We start from the raw sequence: 18,578 nt of genomic DNA, 5'->3' as shown, positions 1-18,578 counted from the left end.
TTTGTGTTTACAGTCAGCTTTGTTTATGTATTGTACCTTTTAACAAAGAGCTTAGTAAAAAGGCCATATATTCAACAACTCTAGAGTAGATTGCCTGTACTATGTAGGCTTTTTTTTATGAGTCACATTTAATATAATTTACCAGAGACTTCACAATCTAAGGAATATTTCATATATACTATTAAAATCAGAATTGGAATATAATGTGCATAATAGTATTATAGTACTCATTTATAATTTTGTATGTTCTTTTTAGGATTTCAATCTGAGGGATACTTCATAGTACAACCTTAAAACTTTAGTTAAAGTTTTATATGGTTTACTGTTTTATAAGCTTTCATATACTATCCATATGTGTGTATATTAGAGCGTCTAGAAAGTATCTTGTAAAACACTGTAATTTAGATACCAAAAGTTAAATATCTGAAGAGTCAGACAGCTTTTTTTTATTTTCTATGAATGAAGAGGGAGTGGTTTTAGGTACCTGAATGTGTGGTCCAAATTCTTACCTCAAAGCGGTTAAATTCTCTTTAAATGCACTTCTAGTTCAGTTGCAATTTTAAAAATTGATGTATTTCCCAATTGAAATACACCTATCATCACAGTAGCTCCTGGGTGGCTTGGACCTGGCCACACTTTGTTATCATTTATATTTCTATTTATATATTAATAAAAATCATATTTCAAACCTTGGGATTGTCACTTAAATTACTGAATAAAATTAATATTCCTTCTATGGAATCTAAAATGTTGGCTTGCTTTATTGATTAGACAGTGTCTTTACTGGTAACTTGTTAATATTGATATAAGAAATGCAGGGTAGTAAAACATTTCTTTCTTTCTTTTTATTAATAAGTTTTTTTTATTGTGAAAATACCGTATAGAAGGGTTACAATTACATGAGCAAGGTAATGAGTACATTTCTTATCAAGCATTGTTGCCTCCTCCTTTGTTCCCCCGCCCCCCCCACCCCGTGTCAAAGTTGTAAAGTTCGTTTTCGACATAACGTCTTGTACATCTCATTGTTGCAATGAGTCCACCTGTATCCCTATTTAAACAATTTGTTTTTTCCCTTCCCCTCCACAAATTATACCAACATCAAATACAGTGAAAACAGGGGTTATACTGTTGGGGAGGAACATACAAAACAATAAAGAAATCATCTTATAAATATGTTAGAAACAATAGCAAGAAAGAAAAACCATTTGAGTCCTTATCTTGGGGTTCATTTCTCCTAACATCAACTTATCTGACCTTTTCTGCTTGTCTCAGACATATACTAGTTATTGCAAATAAGGGAAACCATGGGACCTATATTTCTTTGGGCCTGGCTTACTTCACTTAATATAATTTTTTCCAAGTCTTTCCATTTCCTAACAAATGGGGCAATGTCATTCTTTCTGATGGAGGCATAGAATTCCATTGTGTATATAGACCACATTTTCTTGATCCATTCATCTACTGAGGGGCATCTGGGTTGTTTCCATATCTTAGCTATGGTAAATAATGCTGCAATAAACATAGTTGTGCTGGTAGCTTTAGTGTGGTCTTGTTTGTGATCATTCAGGTAAATGTCCAAAAGTGGGATTTCTGGGTCATAGGGGAGTTCTATGTGGAGTCTTTTGAGGAACCTCCATACTACTTTCCAAAGTGGTTGAACAAGTTTACACTCCCACCAATAATGCAGTAGGGTTTCCTTCTGTCCACATCCCTCGAGACCCTTGTGCATTGTATGGCTAGTGAAGATCTTCTCCCAATCTGTGGGCATTCTATTGATCTTCCTAACTATGTCCTTTACCATGCAGAAACTTTGCAATTTCATGCAATCCCATTCGTCCAATCTTTCTTTGATTTGTTGTGTTTCTGGGTCTCTATTAAGAAAATTTCGGCCTGTGCCAAGGAGACCTAGGGTTTCTCCTATTCCATCCTGTAATGTTTTCAGGGTGTCTGCTTTGATTCGAGGTCTTTGATCCATTTGGAGTTGATTCTGGTGCAGGGTGATATATAAGAATCTAGCTTTAGTTTTCTACAAGCGATTAACCAGTTTTGCCAGCACCATTTACTGAAGAGGCTGTCTTTCTTCCATTCTATTTTTTTAGCTCCCTTATCCAAGATTAGATGGCTATAGGTCGGTGGGTTCATTTCTGGGTTTTCAATTCTATTCTATTGGTCCGGAGGTCTGTTCTTTTAAATCCCCAACAATAAATCCTCAAACAACTGCCCAATGAATAAGTGGGCTAAAGACTTACAGAGAAACTTCTCTGAAGAGGAAATAAGAATGGCCAATAGACACAAGAAGAAATGCTTAACCTCCCTAGCCATAAAAGAAATGCAAATCAAAACAACACTGAGATACGGCCTCACCCCAGTTAGAATGGCTATAATCAAGAACTCTAATAAAACATTTATATCTAACACAACAACCACTTCTAGGTAATTTTCAAGTCTTTATCCAATAGATAACTGGGAAAAGGCCTAGAAATAAACTTCCTGAGTAGTATCTCAAGGCCAGCAGGACTTAGTAAATTCTAAGCTGTTTGCATGATATTTTGTAATAAATGTTAAACCAATTTTCGTGATGTCTAGTCCCATGCAATATAAATGCTCACACATTAAACAAATAGCAGGCACCAAGTGAGGGGATGTAGTGGCTCATGTAATTGTAATTATGGTCCTCAGGCCAGGCTTCTACTCCTAAGTTGAACTCTGTGGAAATCTGAAAACATTTTGAACATTTCAAAATAACTAGGAGATTTGTCCAGATAAAGCTTGAATCTAGACTTGGGAGTTTCTGTTGCCAATTTCTATTCCTGAATGCGTTGCCGTGTTTACGCTCTTCTTGGCTTTTCCCATCTTATTAACTAGCCCTCCTCCCAAGGACAGTGAAGTAGAGCAGAACAAAATGCTGGCTAGGGCTGTTCCAGCTTTTCTGAAGGGCAAAGGGTAAGTTAAAGCCAGAGTGTGCTGGAATCCTAAATTAACTCAACTAAAAAAGGAATTGCTTTTTGTTATGAATGCTTTGTGTGTGAAAGCCCATCTTTCATTTAGTAAAAACAGTTTTCTCATAACCCAATTAACAGCACCGAGTAGTTATTTTGAGTGGACCCGTCTGTGTAGTTATTCACTTTTCCTCATTTCCTTTTTCCTTTTGTTTTTCTTTTTGAATGACTAAGTGGATGATTTGATTTTTCCCAAAAGATACTTAATCTTTGCTTGAGACCCATTTCAATATGTTTGGTGTACAGATAAATACCTTGGCTTTAGTGAAGAATGCAAATCTGTTTTCTAAAAAGTTGCTCTGCCTAAATGGAAGCCTTTATTTTTGTAGTACAAGGAAATTGTGAGTTTTATTTCTTGGATTTTGCTTATGTTTTACACAGATCACCACTTATCTTTATGCTTAACTGGCTTGGTTTTCTGAATGCTTTTTTTTTTTTTAACCACAGGCTTATTCCTACCTTCTCTGCTTATTTCTGTCCACCCCTCTTAATACCCTTTGTTTCCTCCTGCCCTGTTTCAGGATACAATACAGCCTGAATGTAGCTGACAGGCTAGCTGATGAACATGTGCTCATCGGGCTGTATGTCAACATGCTCCGGAACAACCCATCATGGTTAGTGGAGGTTTTACTGCTGGACTGTCCTTAGAGAGGGGGTCAGTCTGATCGGGTGACAAGTCTTTTTAGCAATGAGCAAAGTCACTGCATGTCAAAGGTGTCACTAAGACACTTCTTACCTAATCCCATTAAGTCTTTTGTGATGACAGTCTAGAAACTTCTATTGGTTTGTCAGAAAACTCATACCTTTATTTTCAACTTAGCTAAGGTGAAAGTGTGTATGAATGGGTGCTTTGCCAAATATTAGCATTCTGATGGGTGAAGGAATTTGGGTCCCATTAAGTCAGGCCTATGCCATGATGGTAATGCAAAAAATTGTCTTCATCCAAGGATGTGGAAGTCTCTGCTAATTTAAGAAGCCCATGCTTTATTTCATTGAAGATAGAAGTGAAAATTAGGGAAAGTAGTATGATGAGCGCATAAATGGAAACCCTTTCTTCAACAAATAATTACCATGGGAAAAACTTTCTTCCAACAATGCTATTACTCACAAATGTGCCTGGTTAAAGTACTTTTTGATAATAAATGGTCCATTTGCCATTTGAGTGAAAGGGGCAGACCATAGATGCCCAACTTACATATGCTTCATTGTACTTTAGACTGCTGTTGGACAAATGTATTCATCCCCAGTTCTTTAGAAATCTTTAATTCCCTTAGCAGCTCCACTTTTCCTTGATCTAAGAACCCATGGGTTTTCTAAGGTGATAACTATAAAATGGGCCAAGAGGGTAAATTCACCTGAGAATGGTTTACACCTTCAGCACAGCAGGTGACCTTTCCATTCCATTTCACAAAGTATCCCTCAAATGTGCAATGGCCACTGGGTAGATCTGTGCTCACCATCACCACCTAGTATTGCTGGACTCTGTTTTTAGAGTTCTTTCCTTGACTGTCTCCAGAGTTCCTTTTCTTTGATTTTTCTGACACATAGACCAATGTTGGCAAAATTAGCATCTAAGACAGTTTTAGATCTGATGAACTAGCGAACACTTATTTGTTGTAACAGATGCAGTGCATATATGTGAATTTGTATTTTGGGAACCATATAAGCAACACACTGGTTTAATTTCATCCTATCTTTCTCTCCTTGAGGAGATAAAAATGTGTTTTTAGCTGACCTCAGCCCACTACTTTGGTCAAATTCCCTGAGCCTCTACATTCAATAGTATCTGCTTTTTCACAAAAGCATCTCAAAACTATGAGATTGCGTTAATCTTTGCAACAGATATGATACCTCAATGTTCCCTGACAGCTGGTATGATAGAACTAAATATTATATTATAAAGAGTAATCGTCATATATCAGTAAGCTTGAAAGAATACAGCGGATACAGATTCAATTGGGAGGCATGACGTGATCTAGGACTATGATTTCTCCCCAGTAATTCTAAGCACACCCCAGTCCTTTCTGCCACTCTTCTTTGACCTTTTCTTAATTAAGAGAGCAAAAAAGAAATCTCCAAAGAGAAAAGCTTACTGCTGCCAATGCCAGCCATTTTCCCCAGTCAAGTGATTAATCATATTGACTTGATAGTCACTTGAGACCATAAAACCGTCTCAAAAGAGACACCTTCCATGTGCCTGATAAAAGCCAGACAGATATTTGTATTTTGAAAACAAAGAAGAATGGAAGGCTGATCGATGAGGCGCTCCATGTGAATAGCAGTGTCCATAATCCTCAGAGCCTCTTTCTGTCCTTCAGAAGTTTCAACTTGAATTTTCTCCTCTCTCCCTTTCCTTTCCCTCCCTTTCTTTTATGTCCCATTACACCTTAATTTTTTTTACAGCTGTCATGATTATAGAAGCAATGGAAATATCTCTCAGTCTCTTTAATCATCACTAGATGATAATGCTTTATCTTCATTCAGTTATGGTGATATATGTGACAATGCTGATTACCAAATATGTTAATGGTAATTAATTTTTAATAGCTATTATTTTTTTCAAAGCCCTTGCCCCATTGCTAAATTCTGTGTCAAAAACTTTATATGCATGATTTATTCTGGTCTTTAGCCTAAGCTCACTGAGTAAAACTACCATTCCCATTTTACAGATAAGTTAATTGTTTAAAAAGTTTACCTGAGGGCTGGGAAGGTAGGTGGCTTAGTGGTAAAGTGCTTGCCTCGCATGCATGAGGCCCTGGGTTTGATTCCTCAGCAGCACAAATAGCAGAAAAAGCCAGAAATGGCACTATGGCTCAAGTGGTAGAGTGCTAGCCTTAAGCTGAAGAGCTGAGCGACAGTGCCCAGGCCCAGAGTTCAGGCCCCATGACCAACAACAACAACAACAACAACAACAACAACAAAAAGTTTATCGGAAGTGGTGCTGTAGCTCAAGTAGTAGAGTGTTCGCCTTGAGCTAAAGAGCTGAGGGACATCGCTCAGGCCCAGAGTTCAAGCCCCATGACTGACAAAAAACAAAAACAAAACAAAACAAAAAAAAGTTTACCTGAACTTCCATAGTCATACAGCTTCTAGACAATAAGAAATGTTAGCCTTTACCCATCCAACTTCATGACCACTTTGTTTCTTATAAACTCTCCATCATTCTCCCCTATCCGATCTGTTCTATTGCTATCCCAGCTCCAAGTTACCTGTTCCATTTTCCACATATGTACAATGAATTGTATTACTGCATTGATAGTGATGCATTATGCTCATCAATTGTCATGTTGAATTGAAACTCCTTTGTACAACTAGTTAAAGATAAATTTTAAATAAGTAGAATTGAGTTTAAAAAATGAATCTAAAACCCACATCAAGGGTTGAAAGTGCAGCTCAGTGGTAGAACACTTGCCTAATTTGTATGCTAGGCCTTGGATTTGTTCTCCAGCATTGAAAAAATAATAATTAAAATAAGATTTGCATCAACATATGACTTCTAGAAAACTTTCTATCCTGCAGCCTACACATCTTAACTGACTGAAATGTCATGTTTTCATTTTCTTTTCACAAATATCTTGAGCATATACTAGCAGTTAAGTTGATTGTAGCTGATGTGGTAGTGCATGCCTGTAATCTCAGCACTTAGTAAGCTAAGTAAGGCAGGAAGATTGAGAGTCTGAGGCTGCCATTGCTGGCTTCAATGTCAGATAAGCAAATAAGTAAATTCCAGCTCAGTGGAGAGTTTCTGCTGAAAGGAGAGAAGGGAGGGAGGGAGGAAGGGAGGGAGGGAAGGAAGGAAGGAAAAGGAAGAACATAAAAGAAAAAGAAGGAAAAAAGAGAAGAAAGGAAATGCAAAGCAAGCATTCATGACTTTTAAGCACCTTCTCCAATAAGAGAGAAGGGATCTTAAAATATAAGACAGTGAAATTCCCTTGACTTTCTGAAGCTCATCAAGTGTGTCTGGGTTTTATTTATAGAGAATATCTATGGCAGGCAGACCAAAGATTATAAAGAAATCTGGAACTTCTGCCTCTAACCACAATTATACCCTACTTACATACCATTCAGAAGCTTCTAGCATATTTCTGTCCATTCTGTAAAGGAAGGAGGAGAAAACAACTACAGGTTCCAGACTGTTATTGTTTGCTGTCATGATCAATTGCTGTTACTTGCTTATACCTCGGATTTCACAAAACTAGGTTAAAATTATTCTGCTCGTGTTTTCCCAAGTGCGAGAATCTTACATTTGTATTGCCAAAAGATTTTTTTGCTTAGTGGACTGATGATAATCCAACTAGTTTAAAATTGCTCCATAATATTGTATGCATGAGATTTAAAGATCTATCTACATCTAAGAATACTTTTTAATGGCTTTCATATACGAAGACTAAATTTTTATTTCTTGGTCTGCTTCAAGTGTTTATCCAATAGCATTTAATTTACAAGTCACACTCCTCACCAGAGTCTACAAGCCCTTCTATACTTTAGCCCTGTCATACTTGGTCTGTCTGTCTGTCTGTCTGTCTGTCTCTCTCAGTCTCAGCTGCAATGACATTGTGCCATATTCTGTTCAGTTAAATCAGTATTTGCTCATTTCTTACATTAAGCCAAACCCTTCCCTGCCTCAAAACCAGGATAGTAGCTTTTCCTCTTTATACAACATTCTTTCTCATTTCATCCTTGCGTCTTCATCCATGTGAAGATTGGATAACTCCTCTGGTTTCTTGGCTTAGATTAATGGCACCACATCAGGATGGAAGCTGTAATTCAGTGCTAGAGCACTTCCTTAGCATGTCTAGGACCCTGGGTTTGCTCCCAGCATCCCCCACACACACACACACTACCTCAGGGGGTAGGCTCATCATATTAGTCTCTATTGTGACTTACAAATTATTTCCCTTTTATTATAATAGACAACATTGGATGAGTGGTGGGCGCATGAGTCTCTGGCTCTAATTGGTTGGTGTGCCATATATCTTTTTCCCATGGGGGGGGCGGAAATCAATGATCAACTGATTTAAAGTATTTTTTAATTGTAAAAGCTTACCTATATAGAGTAACACCTTGTACAAAGCAGATAAAAAAGTAAAATGTCAAGCTTTGTATAGACAGAAGTGGTAAATGTCTTATATATACAGCCGAGGATAAATACCAATAATTCACAAATGTGGCAAAAATGAATTAATAAGGGGGGAATAATACTATAAACTGAAAGTAGCTTTGGACAAGAATAAAAAATCCAGGGCTCTTCAGTTTCTTTCTCTTGGTATTAGTTTGCTAAGGCTGACATAATAAAATACCATGGACTAATGGGCTTGAACAACATCAGATTACATTCTTCACAGTTCTGGAGCCAGGTACATTCTCCCTCCTCCTCTTCCCTCCTCCTCCTCCTGCTTCTCCTCTTCCTCCTCCTCCTCCTCCACTCCTCCTTCTCCTCTTCCTCCTCCTCCTCTCTCCTTAGTTTGCCAATGAACCATCTCCCCAAATCATTTTTTCCTATGCCAGTGTATCCCTAGTATCTCTTCCTCTTCTTAGGAAGGTGTTGATCGGGTTGGGTTGGAGACCAACTCAGGATTTTCTGTTGCCTTACTTATTGCTTTAAAAGCACTATGTCTTAATATGGTCACAATCTAAAATACTAGAGTATTAAGATTTCAACAGATACTCAGGGGAGTCACAATTTACTCCACATCACACTTAAACATTGAATCCATTGAACTATATGCTTTTAGTATTTTTAATGCATAGGCAAAGATTTGTCATGCATACTTTGATTGTCAAGGTCCTGGCAAAAGGAGTTTAAAGACATCATTCAGAGAAGCCATTATGATGGCTTTTATTATAGTTGCCTTTTATTTACTATTTATTAAAATTATCATTTCATCATTCTCTGTCTTGTTGTCCTTAAAGTGGCATCATGTTAAATTTAAGAGTTATGTTTCCCTCCCCCATTCTTTACCTCTGTAAAAATACTATTCAGTATTACCTCATACTTGTCCACTCCAACTTGTGCCTGCTGACTCCCACTCAGCTCAACAGAACTCTATTCCCATAGCATTTTATTCTCAACCATGTGCAAAAGAAAAGAAATAATCGAAAAAAGAAACCCTCATGGAAGTGTTAATAATGCCTTGCCAGGTGGTAATCCTTCTCTAAGACTTGGATTTTAATGGAAGAATAGTGCATGAGATCCAATGATCTTAAAATTAATCAGTAGCAATAAAAATGTTTCCTCATGGGGCTGGGAAGGTGGCTCAGTGGTAGAGCACTTGCTTTGCATGCATGAGGCCCTGGGTTCGATTCCTCAGCACCACATAAGCAAAAAGAAAAAAGCCAGAAGTGGCGCTGTGGCTCAAGTGGTAGAGCACTAGCCTTGAGCTGAAGTGCTGAGGGACAGTGCCCAGGCCCAGAGTTCAAGCCCCACAATCAGACCCCCCCCAAAAAATGTTTCCTCATTTAGACAAATGAAAAACTAGCAAGGGAAAAATACAGACACTCTTTGGATCATACTTCTTTTTGCTTTACAATTCCATCCTAGAAGTCAAAACAGGACAACAGAGAAATCAAAGAAATGTGAACAGCCAGGTGGCTCATGCCTGTGAGCTACTCAGGAAGCTGAGATCTGAGGATTGTGGTTTGAAGCCAGTCCAGGCAGAAAAGTCCCAAGAGACTCTTATCTCCAGTTAACCACTCAAAAACTAGAAGGGGAGCTGTGGTGGCTCAAAATGGTAGAGCACTAGCCTTGAGCAACTCAGGGACAGCACCCAGGCTGAGGTCAAGCTGAAAGAAAGAAAGAAAGAAAGAAAGAAAGAAAGAAAGAAAGAAAGAAAGAAAGAAAGAAAGAAAGAAAGAAAGAAAGAAAGAAAGAAAGAAAGAAAGAAAGAAAGAAAGAAAGGGAAAGAAGGAAGGAAGGAAGGAAGGAAGGAAGGAAGGAAGGAAGGAAGGAAGGAAAGAAAGAAAGAAAAGAAAAGAAAAGAAAAGAAAGGAAGGAATGGACTCTCTAAGTTCCCAAAAATCTTTGCTAAATCGCAATTTAGTAAGCCCTTAGCAGGGATCACTTGAGTGTCCTAGGATGCCATTTGAAATCACTAGCAATAGACACTAGAGAGCTTTCAAAATAAGATATTTCTCCATTCTGAAGTGCAGTGAGTATAGCAACCTGTTTTTGATTCATTATGGTCTTATAGCAAGATTAGCAATTATGAAATCCTGAAATAAATAGTTAAAGCTAGAGAGAGTACTGAGATTGGTATTTATTTTCATGATTTAAGGATTTAAGGATTATTGGCCAGTCATTTTCAACACTTTGTAATTGAAGTCTTGAAACAATGGGATTCATCAGAATAATGCATCATTTCCCTTTGTATAATTTGAGTGCACTGACAAAGCACATGTGGACTCATAAACGGTTTGGCTACACAAAGGTAATAGATCACCCTGCCCCAGTTCACACAGTGTTGGAAGAAAAACTATGGGATATGACTGATCACTTACCAGACAGGTTCCCATTTCTTCACTTCTTACATCGCTAGGAAGCCTTCTTATATAACCTTCGTATTATTCATGCTTGCCAGTGATAAAAGATGCTTTTATCATCCAGGGGTTTTATTATTATTTATTTATCAAAACACAAGTGTTTCTGACAAAAACCACTTTCAAGCGTCAAACAGATCATCAGCCTGAGCTTGGAGCATCCGGGACCTGTTACCTGCAGAAACTGTGTTGAATTGGCATTTCATCTCTAATATGCCACTTAGGGATGATAACATGTTAAAATAAAACCAAATGGTTTCTTAATAGGATAGTCATCTGGTCAAAGCAAAGACAGTATACATTTCTCTTATTGAATTTCTAATAAGAAACTGGTGTACCATTGCATAGACATTGTTTTGTAAAGACAAATATCTGCTTAAAACATCAGGGTGGTTTTTTTTTTTCAGAAATAATTGTCTTTCACTATTAAAATTATTTTTGAACTTGTGTACTGATTTAAGCCTCAATATCCTTTGGGGTTAATATTGCACTTGATATAGGCCTTATAACGCCTAGAATTTCTGGTCTCTTCTACATGCTTTAGATGTGTGTTTTATTTCCTATGTTGAGTTTTCTGTTTTATTTTCCAAAATACTCTGGATGCTTGCCACTCAGATCTTCATGGACCAGCATATCATCTCTTAGAAACTTATCAGAAATACAGATTCTCGGGCCCCAGCCCATCCCCCCCATCAGAATCTGCCTTGTCACAAGATCACTATCCTTTTACGCTAATGCTCGTGAAGCACTGCGTCATACATTTTAGATAGTAGGTGACATTGTGAAAGAAGCCATGATTGTCCATAGACCTGGATAAGTTACTATAGAGGGCAAAACAATATTATTATACTAACTAACATTTTCGAGTGCTTACCATGTCTCGGGCATTGTGCCACCAAATGCTTTTTACATGTGTTGTTCACCATTGTATTGAAGGCAAAAGAAACCTGAGCATAGAGCTCTAACAATAAACAGAGAAGCTCATGGATATTCTAGCTATTTACTGTATCCTAGAGAAAAAGCCTAAAATTGAATGTAAGCACTCAGATTAAAATGTAAGTACTAAGATTAAAATAGGTGTAGTTTGCATGAGGAGTGTGGAAGGGAACAGAGAGATGAGACAGACAAGAAAATCTTCAGAATGACCAGGAAAATGGGTACAGTGATGGACTCAGCCTAACAGTTAAGAACTGCTAGGCAGTGGCTGACCCAACATGCCAGAGCACACACTTTGGAACAAAGGTTAAAAGACTGCTGGATGTTTAAATGTTGGTGTATATATAAATAATTGTATATTAACTTATATGGATCTGAGTCTTCACAATGGACCCTTCTTACAACCTTAATGTTGACTTAGGAATGGATCATTTTAATGTATCACTATTATTTTGTTCCCTTTAGAAACGAAAGCATAAGAATAAGAATGCAAGTATGTTTGGGAAGGAGATGAATTCTTTTTTTTTTTCATTTTCATTGACCTTAAATATATCATAACTGATAAGACAAACTAAGACCAATTATTCTGTTAATAAGATTAACATTATTGGTGTAGTTCATAAAGGTTTTCAAAATGTCACACACAACTTAATCTTGAATGAAGGGGTTCAGAAGCTAAGGTTTTTCTGAATTATGGGAGAGTTAATAGTACTTCTCCTTCTATTAATTTTGAGGTGCTAGAATCAGTAATTTATAGAAATAAACTATTTCAATAAATGTATAGGAGCCAGTAAACAATTACCATTAGTGCTGTTGGGAGCAAATTAGAAGTCTACTTCATTGGAAGTAAATATAAAAGGCAGGTTACGCTAGAATAATTACAAATAGTAATTCTACTAGCTACCTATTGCAGCATAGTACAGTACTCCAAGTCTTAACATCTTAAAACAACAAGCATTTATTATCTCACAGTTTCTGGAGAATTCTAGGTTTGATTTAGTGAGGTGCTCTTGGCTCAAAGACTTCCATGCAACTAGAGTCCAGCTCTCCAGCTGGCCTCTGATCTCATTGGAGAGTGTTACCAGTAGGGATTTATTGCTGTTCCTCTTGCTGGTATGGGTTTCTCATAACCCAGGCCTCTCTCACACAGGTCTGATTTATGATATGGCAGCTAGCCTTCCACAGGACAGGCAACCCAAGAGACCTCAAGAGAAAGCCCAAGTGAAAACCATGGCCCTTTAAATCCGATTTGTGCACTTGATGTTCCATTTCCTCCCCATCCATAGAAGAAAATCAGTAAATACAGCCCATACCAAATGAGAGGAAATTGCATAAGAATTCGAACACCAGCGCCTAGAGATCACTGGAAACTAACTACAAGTGTTTTTCTTCTCTTCTCGCTTCAGTAATTTCTAGCCTTGTCGGTGTTGGGTATTACTTTATAAAAGCAGTAAAATGCAAAAGAAAGTACTCTTGTGACAGAAATGAATCAGAAACCCACCCAACAGTTTGAAAGGGAGGAGAAAGGAACACAAGAATTAAACTATGATGGAGGGGATGATATCCATTGATATTATAATGAATCCCCTCATAGGACAACAACATAATTCAAAAATAAAATAAAAAAGGAAACATCGATTCAAAAGGACAATTCTCTGTAGAGCTTTCTTAGTAAGATGATGGAATTGGGTGAACCCAGGCTTTATTATTGACCTTCCTAATTACATATTAGATCATGTCATGAATCCAAATTGGAGATCATTAACCTAACAGAATTTTGCACAGCTCGCAAGTTTGGAGCATTGAAAAATTGAAATACCAATCCCACTGATGGGGATAGGAATTCATCAGTTTTTCTCAGGAATGTGCTTAACGCTCTCCTTCTTCCTCTGTCCTTGCTAGTATGCTTGAGAGTTCAAACCGACTTGATGAAGAACACAGGCTGATCGCCAGGTACGCAGCAAGACTGGCAGCAGAATCCTCCTCGTCTGTAAGTAGCTAGAGTAAAAGGACATATCTGTTGGCATCTGGAATCCTTGACTTTCCTATGTCATGTCCATTATATCACTATGGTTGGTGCCCATAACCAAACTAATTAGCATGAATCTCTTGTTGATTTGTTTGTTGCCATATTCATGACATCATGGCAGTGGATTCCCAATTGGAAAATGACAGGCTTGAAGGGTAAAGCAAAACTAGTTATGTTACTGTCCATGCACACATCTCTGTAGACAGAGGGCATGATGCCATTAACATATGGGACTAGCCATATAGCCAAGGGAACCTGAGTCCCAGCTCTCTGTAATCTGCCATAAAGCTGTTTCCTTAACTGTAAATAGGTCTACCTCTAATTATTATATATGGCAGTGCTACCTTGTTATTAGAGTCAAATGAGAAAATAAGTTATAAAAAGGTAGCAAAGACTTACAGTAGTCCCCCCCCCCCAATGATACCACACAGATAAAATTCGTTTCTCAGAAATGTGTCTGGCTCCCCCAGTGGACTCAGTTTTTATTATCTATCATTATGGACAACTCAGATTGTTTATTTTAAAATTCTGGGTTTTTAATTTTATCATGAAAGATAAACATGATCTTTCTACATTCTTCATGGTAATATGAAGCTGAAGAAGCATTCTTTACCCTACTCTGCACAGGGAAAGCATTCATCATTTACCCTTGACTTGGTCCCCTGCTTCATTTAGTTTATCTCCCTAGTCCCATTGGACATTTGAATTAGTGGTTCTCCGTAGAGTGCTAATTCTCTATGTGCTTATAATTATTTGTATATGCACTAACTTCTCCAGTCTTTGGTCCTCGTTTCCTTGAGAACATTAGTTAGTTTCATTCTTGGTCTATTGCTATCATGTATAAACATATTTGATCTGCCACAAGAAGGTTACCATTTGCATTATTTTTCCCCTTATCAACCTCTCCATGATCATGTTTGAACAATAGTACAATTTGCTAAATGAATCATAATTATTAAGCTGCAATCCCAGTTAAAAAGAGATAGGAAGATATTTCTTTGGGTTCATTTCTCTATCTTCTAATGGAAAATCCCACATCTTCCCTCCCATATTCTTCTATTGGATCATTGCATTTCAAAGAACATTCTGCCTTACCACCTCTCATCATTCTATTAAGGAATTTCACTCGAATGAGAACAATCATATGCCTTCAAGTTCAAAACTTGAGTCTGAAATACTTCCTATAAAACAAGGAAATAGTCAATGAGTTCAGTGAACATATTTTCATGTGTGCCAATGCCAGTGCTTGAACTCAGGACTTCATGAACTCATTTACTTTTTCCCCCCTCAAGGCTGGTGCTCTATCACCTGAGCCACACCTTATATTTTCAATTGAAACATAATTATGCATAGATTTAGGGCAGGGTACACTATTTTGGCACACATTTAGGATATAATGATCCTATCAGGATAATTAACATATCTATCAATTCAAACATTTATCTTTTCTTTGTATTGGAAACAACACAATCCTTTTGTGGACATTTGAGTGACAAAATGACAAAAATGAGTGAACAGTAATTCTAGAGAAAGAGTTATGTCAACAGTAACACATTCATAAACCTACTTATAGTGAGAGAGCAAATGCAGGAAGGAGCATTGTAAGAGTACAACAGTTTCCCAGAGACTTCAGGTGGGGAAGGTTCAAGAAACAATCTTTCTTCCTTTGTGTATTTGCTGCCAAAGTTCTGTTCTGCTCTCCATTGCAATGATAAATTCTAGATCTGCAGAAAAGCTGGTTCTTGGTGAAAGAAGAGTTAATTCGTTGTATGTATTTGCCAGTTTTTGTTTAGCTAGAAAGTTTCCTCTTCCTTGTCTGCATATCCCATGACTGTTGCCTTCCTAAACATCTGTGGATGTACATTCCCAAATATTAACTGTGTGCACAACTTATTTTACAGCAACCAACACAGCAGAGAGGCGCTCCTGACATCTCCTTCACCATTGATGCAAATAAGCAACAAAGGCAGCTGATTGCAGAACTAGAAAATAAGAACAGGTAAGGCTTTGTAAATATGTTGGCTTTTTGATCAACATATATTCTCATTAATAATCTATGTCTTAAAGTCTTAGAGGCTTTCTTGTATGTCTGTTTAAAGGATTATATTTTGAGTTGTTGACTGCTGTCCTTGGAAAAGCTGGTCTATAAAAAAATACACAAATAAGCTGATCTACAAAAGCATCATAGGAAAAACTCTTTCACTTGCTATTTCTTTTTCTGTGCACACCATCATCACTCAGTGGTTCGGACCAAATATCTTTATGTCCGCTTCATCTGACAGTCCTTTCTCTTTCTGTCAATTTCTATCTTCATGATACATCCCCAAACTTCCCATTACCACCAACACTCAATCTAACCTCTTGTTTAAAAAAAACATATATCATGGCTTAGAATGGTGGTTCATTCCTATAATCCTAGATATTCAGGATGTAGAAGTTTGCAGGACCCTAGTTTGAGGACAGCCCAAGCAAACGTTCATAATATCACATCTCAACCATAAAGCTGGAAGTGATGGTATATAACTGTCATGCCAGCTAGGTGGGAAGCATAACTGGGAGGATCATGGTCCAAGACAACCTGTGCAGAAATATAAGATCCTATTTGAAAAATAACAAAGCAAAAAGGGCTGGGAGCTTGGTTCAAATGGTAGAAGACTTGAGTTCAAATTACACTATTGCCAAAATAAGTATTTATTTAGAAAACGCATATCCTGTTATTCTCAGGAAAGCCATCCAGTGATTTTTCCATCCCACTTCGATTAAAACCTAATCCAATTATGGTCTTCAAGGCCCTCCCACAGCTGTTTTTCTAAGCTCAGTTCTCCTTGCACATCATATTCTAGCCTTGCTCAGCTTCTTTTGGTCTTCAGCCTAGAAAACCCTTTCTATAGGCTGCAGGACATCCCCTTATCCAGGGCTCGATTCATCTGTCAATTCCTGCATCCACCCTCCCTATTTGTCTCCACTGCGTCCTTCCTCAGCAACCACTGTTCCACTTGTCACTGCTAAAATAATCACATGTATATGTTTGCTCCTTGCTTGTCCGCTGACTTCCCTGATGGAAATAGAAGTTCTTTGAGAACCAAGGCCATACCAAATATCCTGAGACTAAAGATCCCTGTCTGGTACATTGTAGATGCTCAGTAAATATATGCTGACTTAAAAATGGCAAATAGCTGACTCAGATATCAAATCCAGTGCTGAGTGAGCAATGAAATGAGTTGCACATTCTGTACTGCTTTGAATGTTTTCATGCCTAATCCCATTTTGAAATGCTGTTCTGAAACACTAATATCAGCATGGAAATTACAGAAAGACAAAGAAGAGGAAGATGTAATAACATAAGGCCTGATATTTTGGGAATCAAAGATCAAGGCATTGTTTAACTTCTGTAAATAAAAATTTTCTAGTAAAGAAAAATATCTCCCCCTTAATTGTCCCAGGACCTGGCTTTCATCATTAGGAGGACCCAAATTTAAATGGAAATAGCTTCATAAAAGTGATTTTATGGCTTCATAGCCTTTGAGACTACTACTACCTGCTGACTTCTCCAAAGTAGTGAGTCATTGGTAACCCCTCTTAATTTGCCAAGTAATAGGAAGCAAGCATTTAAGAGAACGAAAAAATATGCATGATGAATAATTAGAAAAGTAAAGGTCTAGAGTTTCTTACGTCTGCCACCTGGAGGCTGTAGTTTTGCATGCTATTGATCCTGTCTTTGGACTTCATTTTGGTAATTTGTGATCACAACATGTTTCAGAAAAAAGGGACTAAGGGATGGGATTATGTCTGTTAGAAACTCAGGATAGCACAGCCAACTATATCAGAATTTGTGCAGGGTAGTTGCCAGTCTGTGAATTATTCTATTTCGTATAACACTGATTATGCTTACTGTGTGAAAATAATCATGCTGATTCAGAGGAAAAAAAATTGAGAAAAGAGGATAATGTCAAATGAGACATGCTAATTACAATGTAGTTAGAGAGCAGTCAGGGGAGCGAGAGAGTCAGATGTGAGCAAAAAGCAATGAAGAAATCATGTGTGTGAACCAGCCAGTGTGAATGTTTAAAGTCAACCATGTGAAGAATCACATGGACTTTCTGGTCCCTGGTTTACCTGTTCCTCTACCTCTCCAGAGCTGTCTTCTGCATCCAATGAGATATTGGGATAACACACTTAAGGAGAAACTGAGGCTTCCTTTAAAGAAATACTTCAGGGAGACCTACCCCCATGAGAGGATCTATACCATTCAAAAATTATCAGGGATTGCCATGAATGTTTAAATGATCTGGCTATGCTTTGATGTCTTTTTTACTGCTCATTTTCTGGACTTTTTGTATTGCTCTGTCTCTGAAAGCATGCTTATAGAACCATAGAGAAAAAAAAGAAAGAAAACAGAAAGAGTTTTATCCTGCGCCTGAGTTCTTTTATAACTCCTAGAGTTTTCCACCCCACCCCTGAGAACCAACTGGTATATACTAAACTCCTTCTAAGTCAGCAGCCTAACCTCACACTCCACAAAGACCCTAGGGCTTCCCAGATGCTTGTCCAAGTCAGAGGTCCAATGGTCTCCATAGTGACAATTAGTCCACTAGACAGATCTCTGCAACAAAGAGGAAAATAGAATTCCTTACTTTATTTCACAATTGTGTTTACTATAGGTAATTCATGAACATGTGTGTTGGTCAGCCTGTCCGTCACTGTAACAAAAATACTTGAGAAAACTAACTTTAAAAAAAAAAAGAAATGTTTATTTTGGTCCATGCTTTCAAAAGTTTTTCCATTCATGGTCATTTGACTCCATTGTTTTTTTGGCATATGGTAAAGTAATATGTCATAGAAGAAGCCTGTAGTGAGAGTCTAGTCACAGCATTACATCCAGGAAATAGGGAGAGAGAGAGAGACAGACAGATAGACAGACAGAGACAGAAACAGAGACAAAGGAGACTGGTGTCTGTGTCTTTTTAAGAACATGCTTCTATCTATCTAACCTCCTTACACTAGGCCTCATTTTCTAAAGTTCCCATCACTTCTCAGCAATGCCACAGGCTGAAGATCAGTCTTTTAATCTACGGGCC

The 18,578-nt window shown here is 37.7% G+C and overlaps 1 protein-coding gene across 13 annotated transcripts in view; it reads left to right on the top strand.

Moving 5' to 3' along the window:
* The window catches only part of Dtna (dystrobrevin alpha), a 333,587-nt gene that overhangs the window by 277,454 nt on the left and 37,555 nt on the right, over positions 1-18,578 (top strand). For 8 of the 13 annotated variants that reach the window (XM_070029341.1, XM_070029340.1, XM_070029339.1 and 5 more), the window contains 4 exons: positions 2,866-2,943; positions 3,521-3,613; positions 13,374-13,461; positions 15,402-15,499. In XM_070029341.1, the coding sequence (XP_069885442.1) occupies positions 2,866-2,943; positions 3,521-3,613; positions 13,374-13,461; positions 15,402-15,499 (357 nt within the window). The remainder of the gene's footprint in view (positions 1-2,865; positions 2,944-3,520; positions 3,614-13,373; positions 13,462-15,401; positions 15,500-18,578) is intronic. The other 5 variants (XM_070029345.1, XM_070029348.1, XM_070029346.1 and 2 more) reach the window with 1 other exon arrangement.

The sequence above is a fragment of the Dipodomys merriami genome, unplaced genomic scaffold (genome assembly GCF_024711535.1).
Source record: "Dipodomys merriami isolate MVZ:Mamm:240054 unplaced genomic scaffold, mDipMer1.0.p SCAF_2, whole genome shotgun sequence".
NCBI classification, from domain to species: Eukaryota; Metazoa; Chordata; class Mammalia; order Rodentia; family Heteromyidae; genus Dipodomys; species Dipodomys merriami.
Note: the sequence above shows the minus strand (reverse complement) of the source record. Positions and strands in the feature narration are given on the sequence as shown.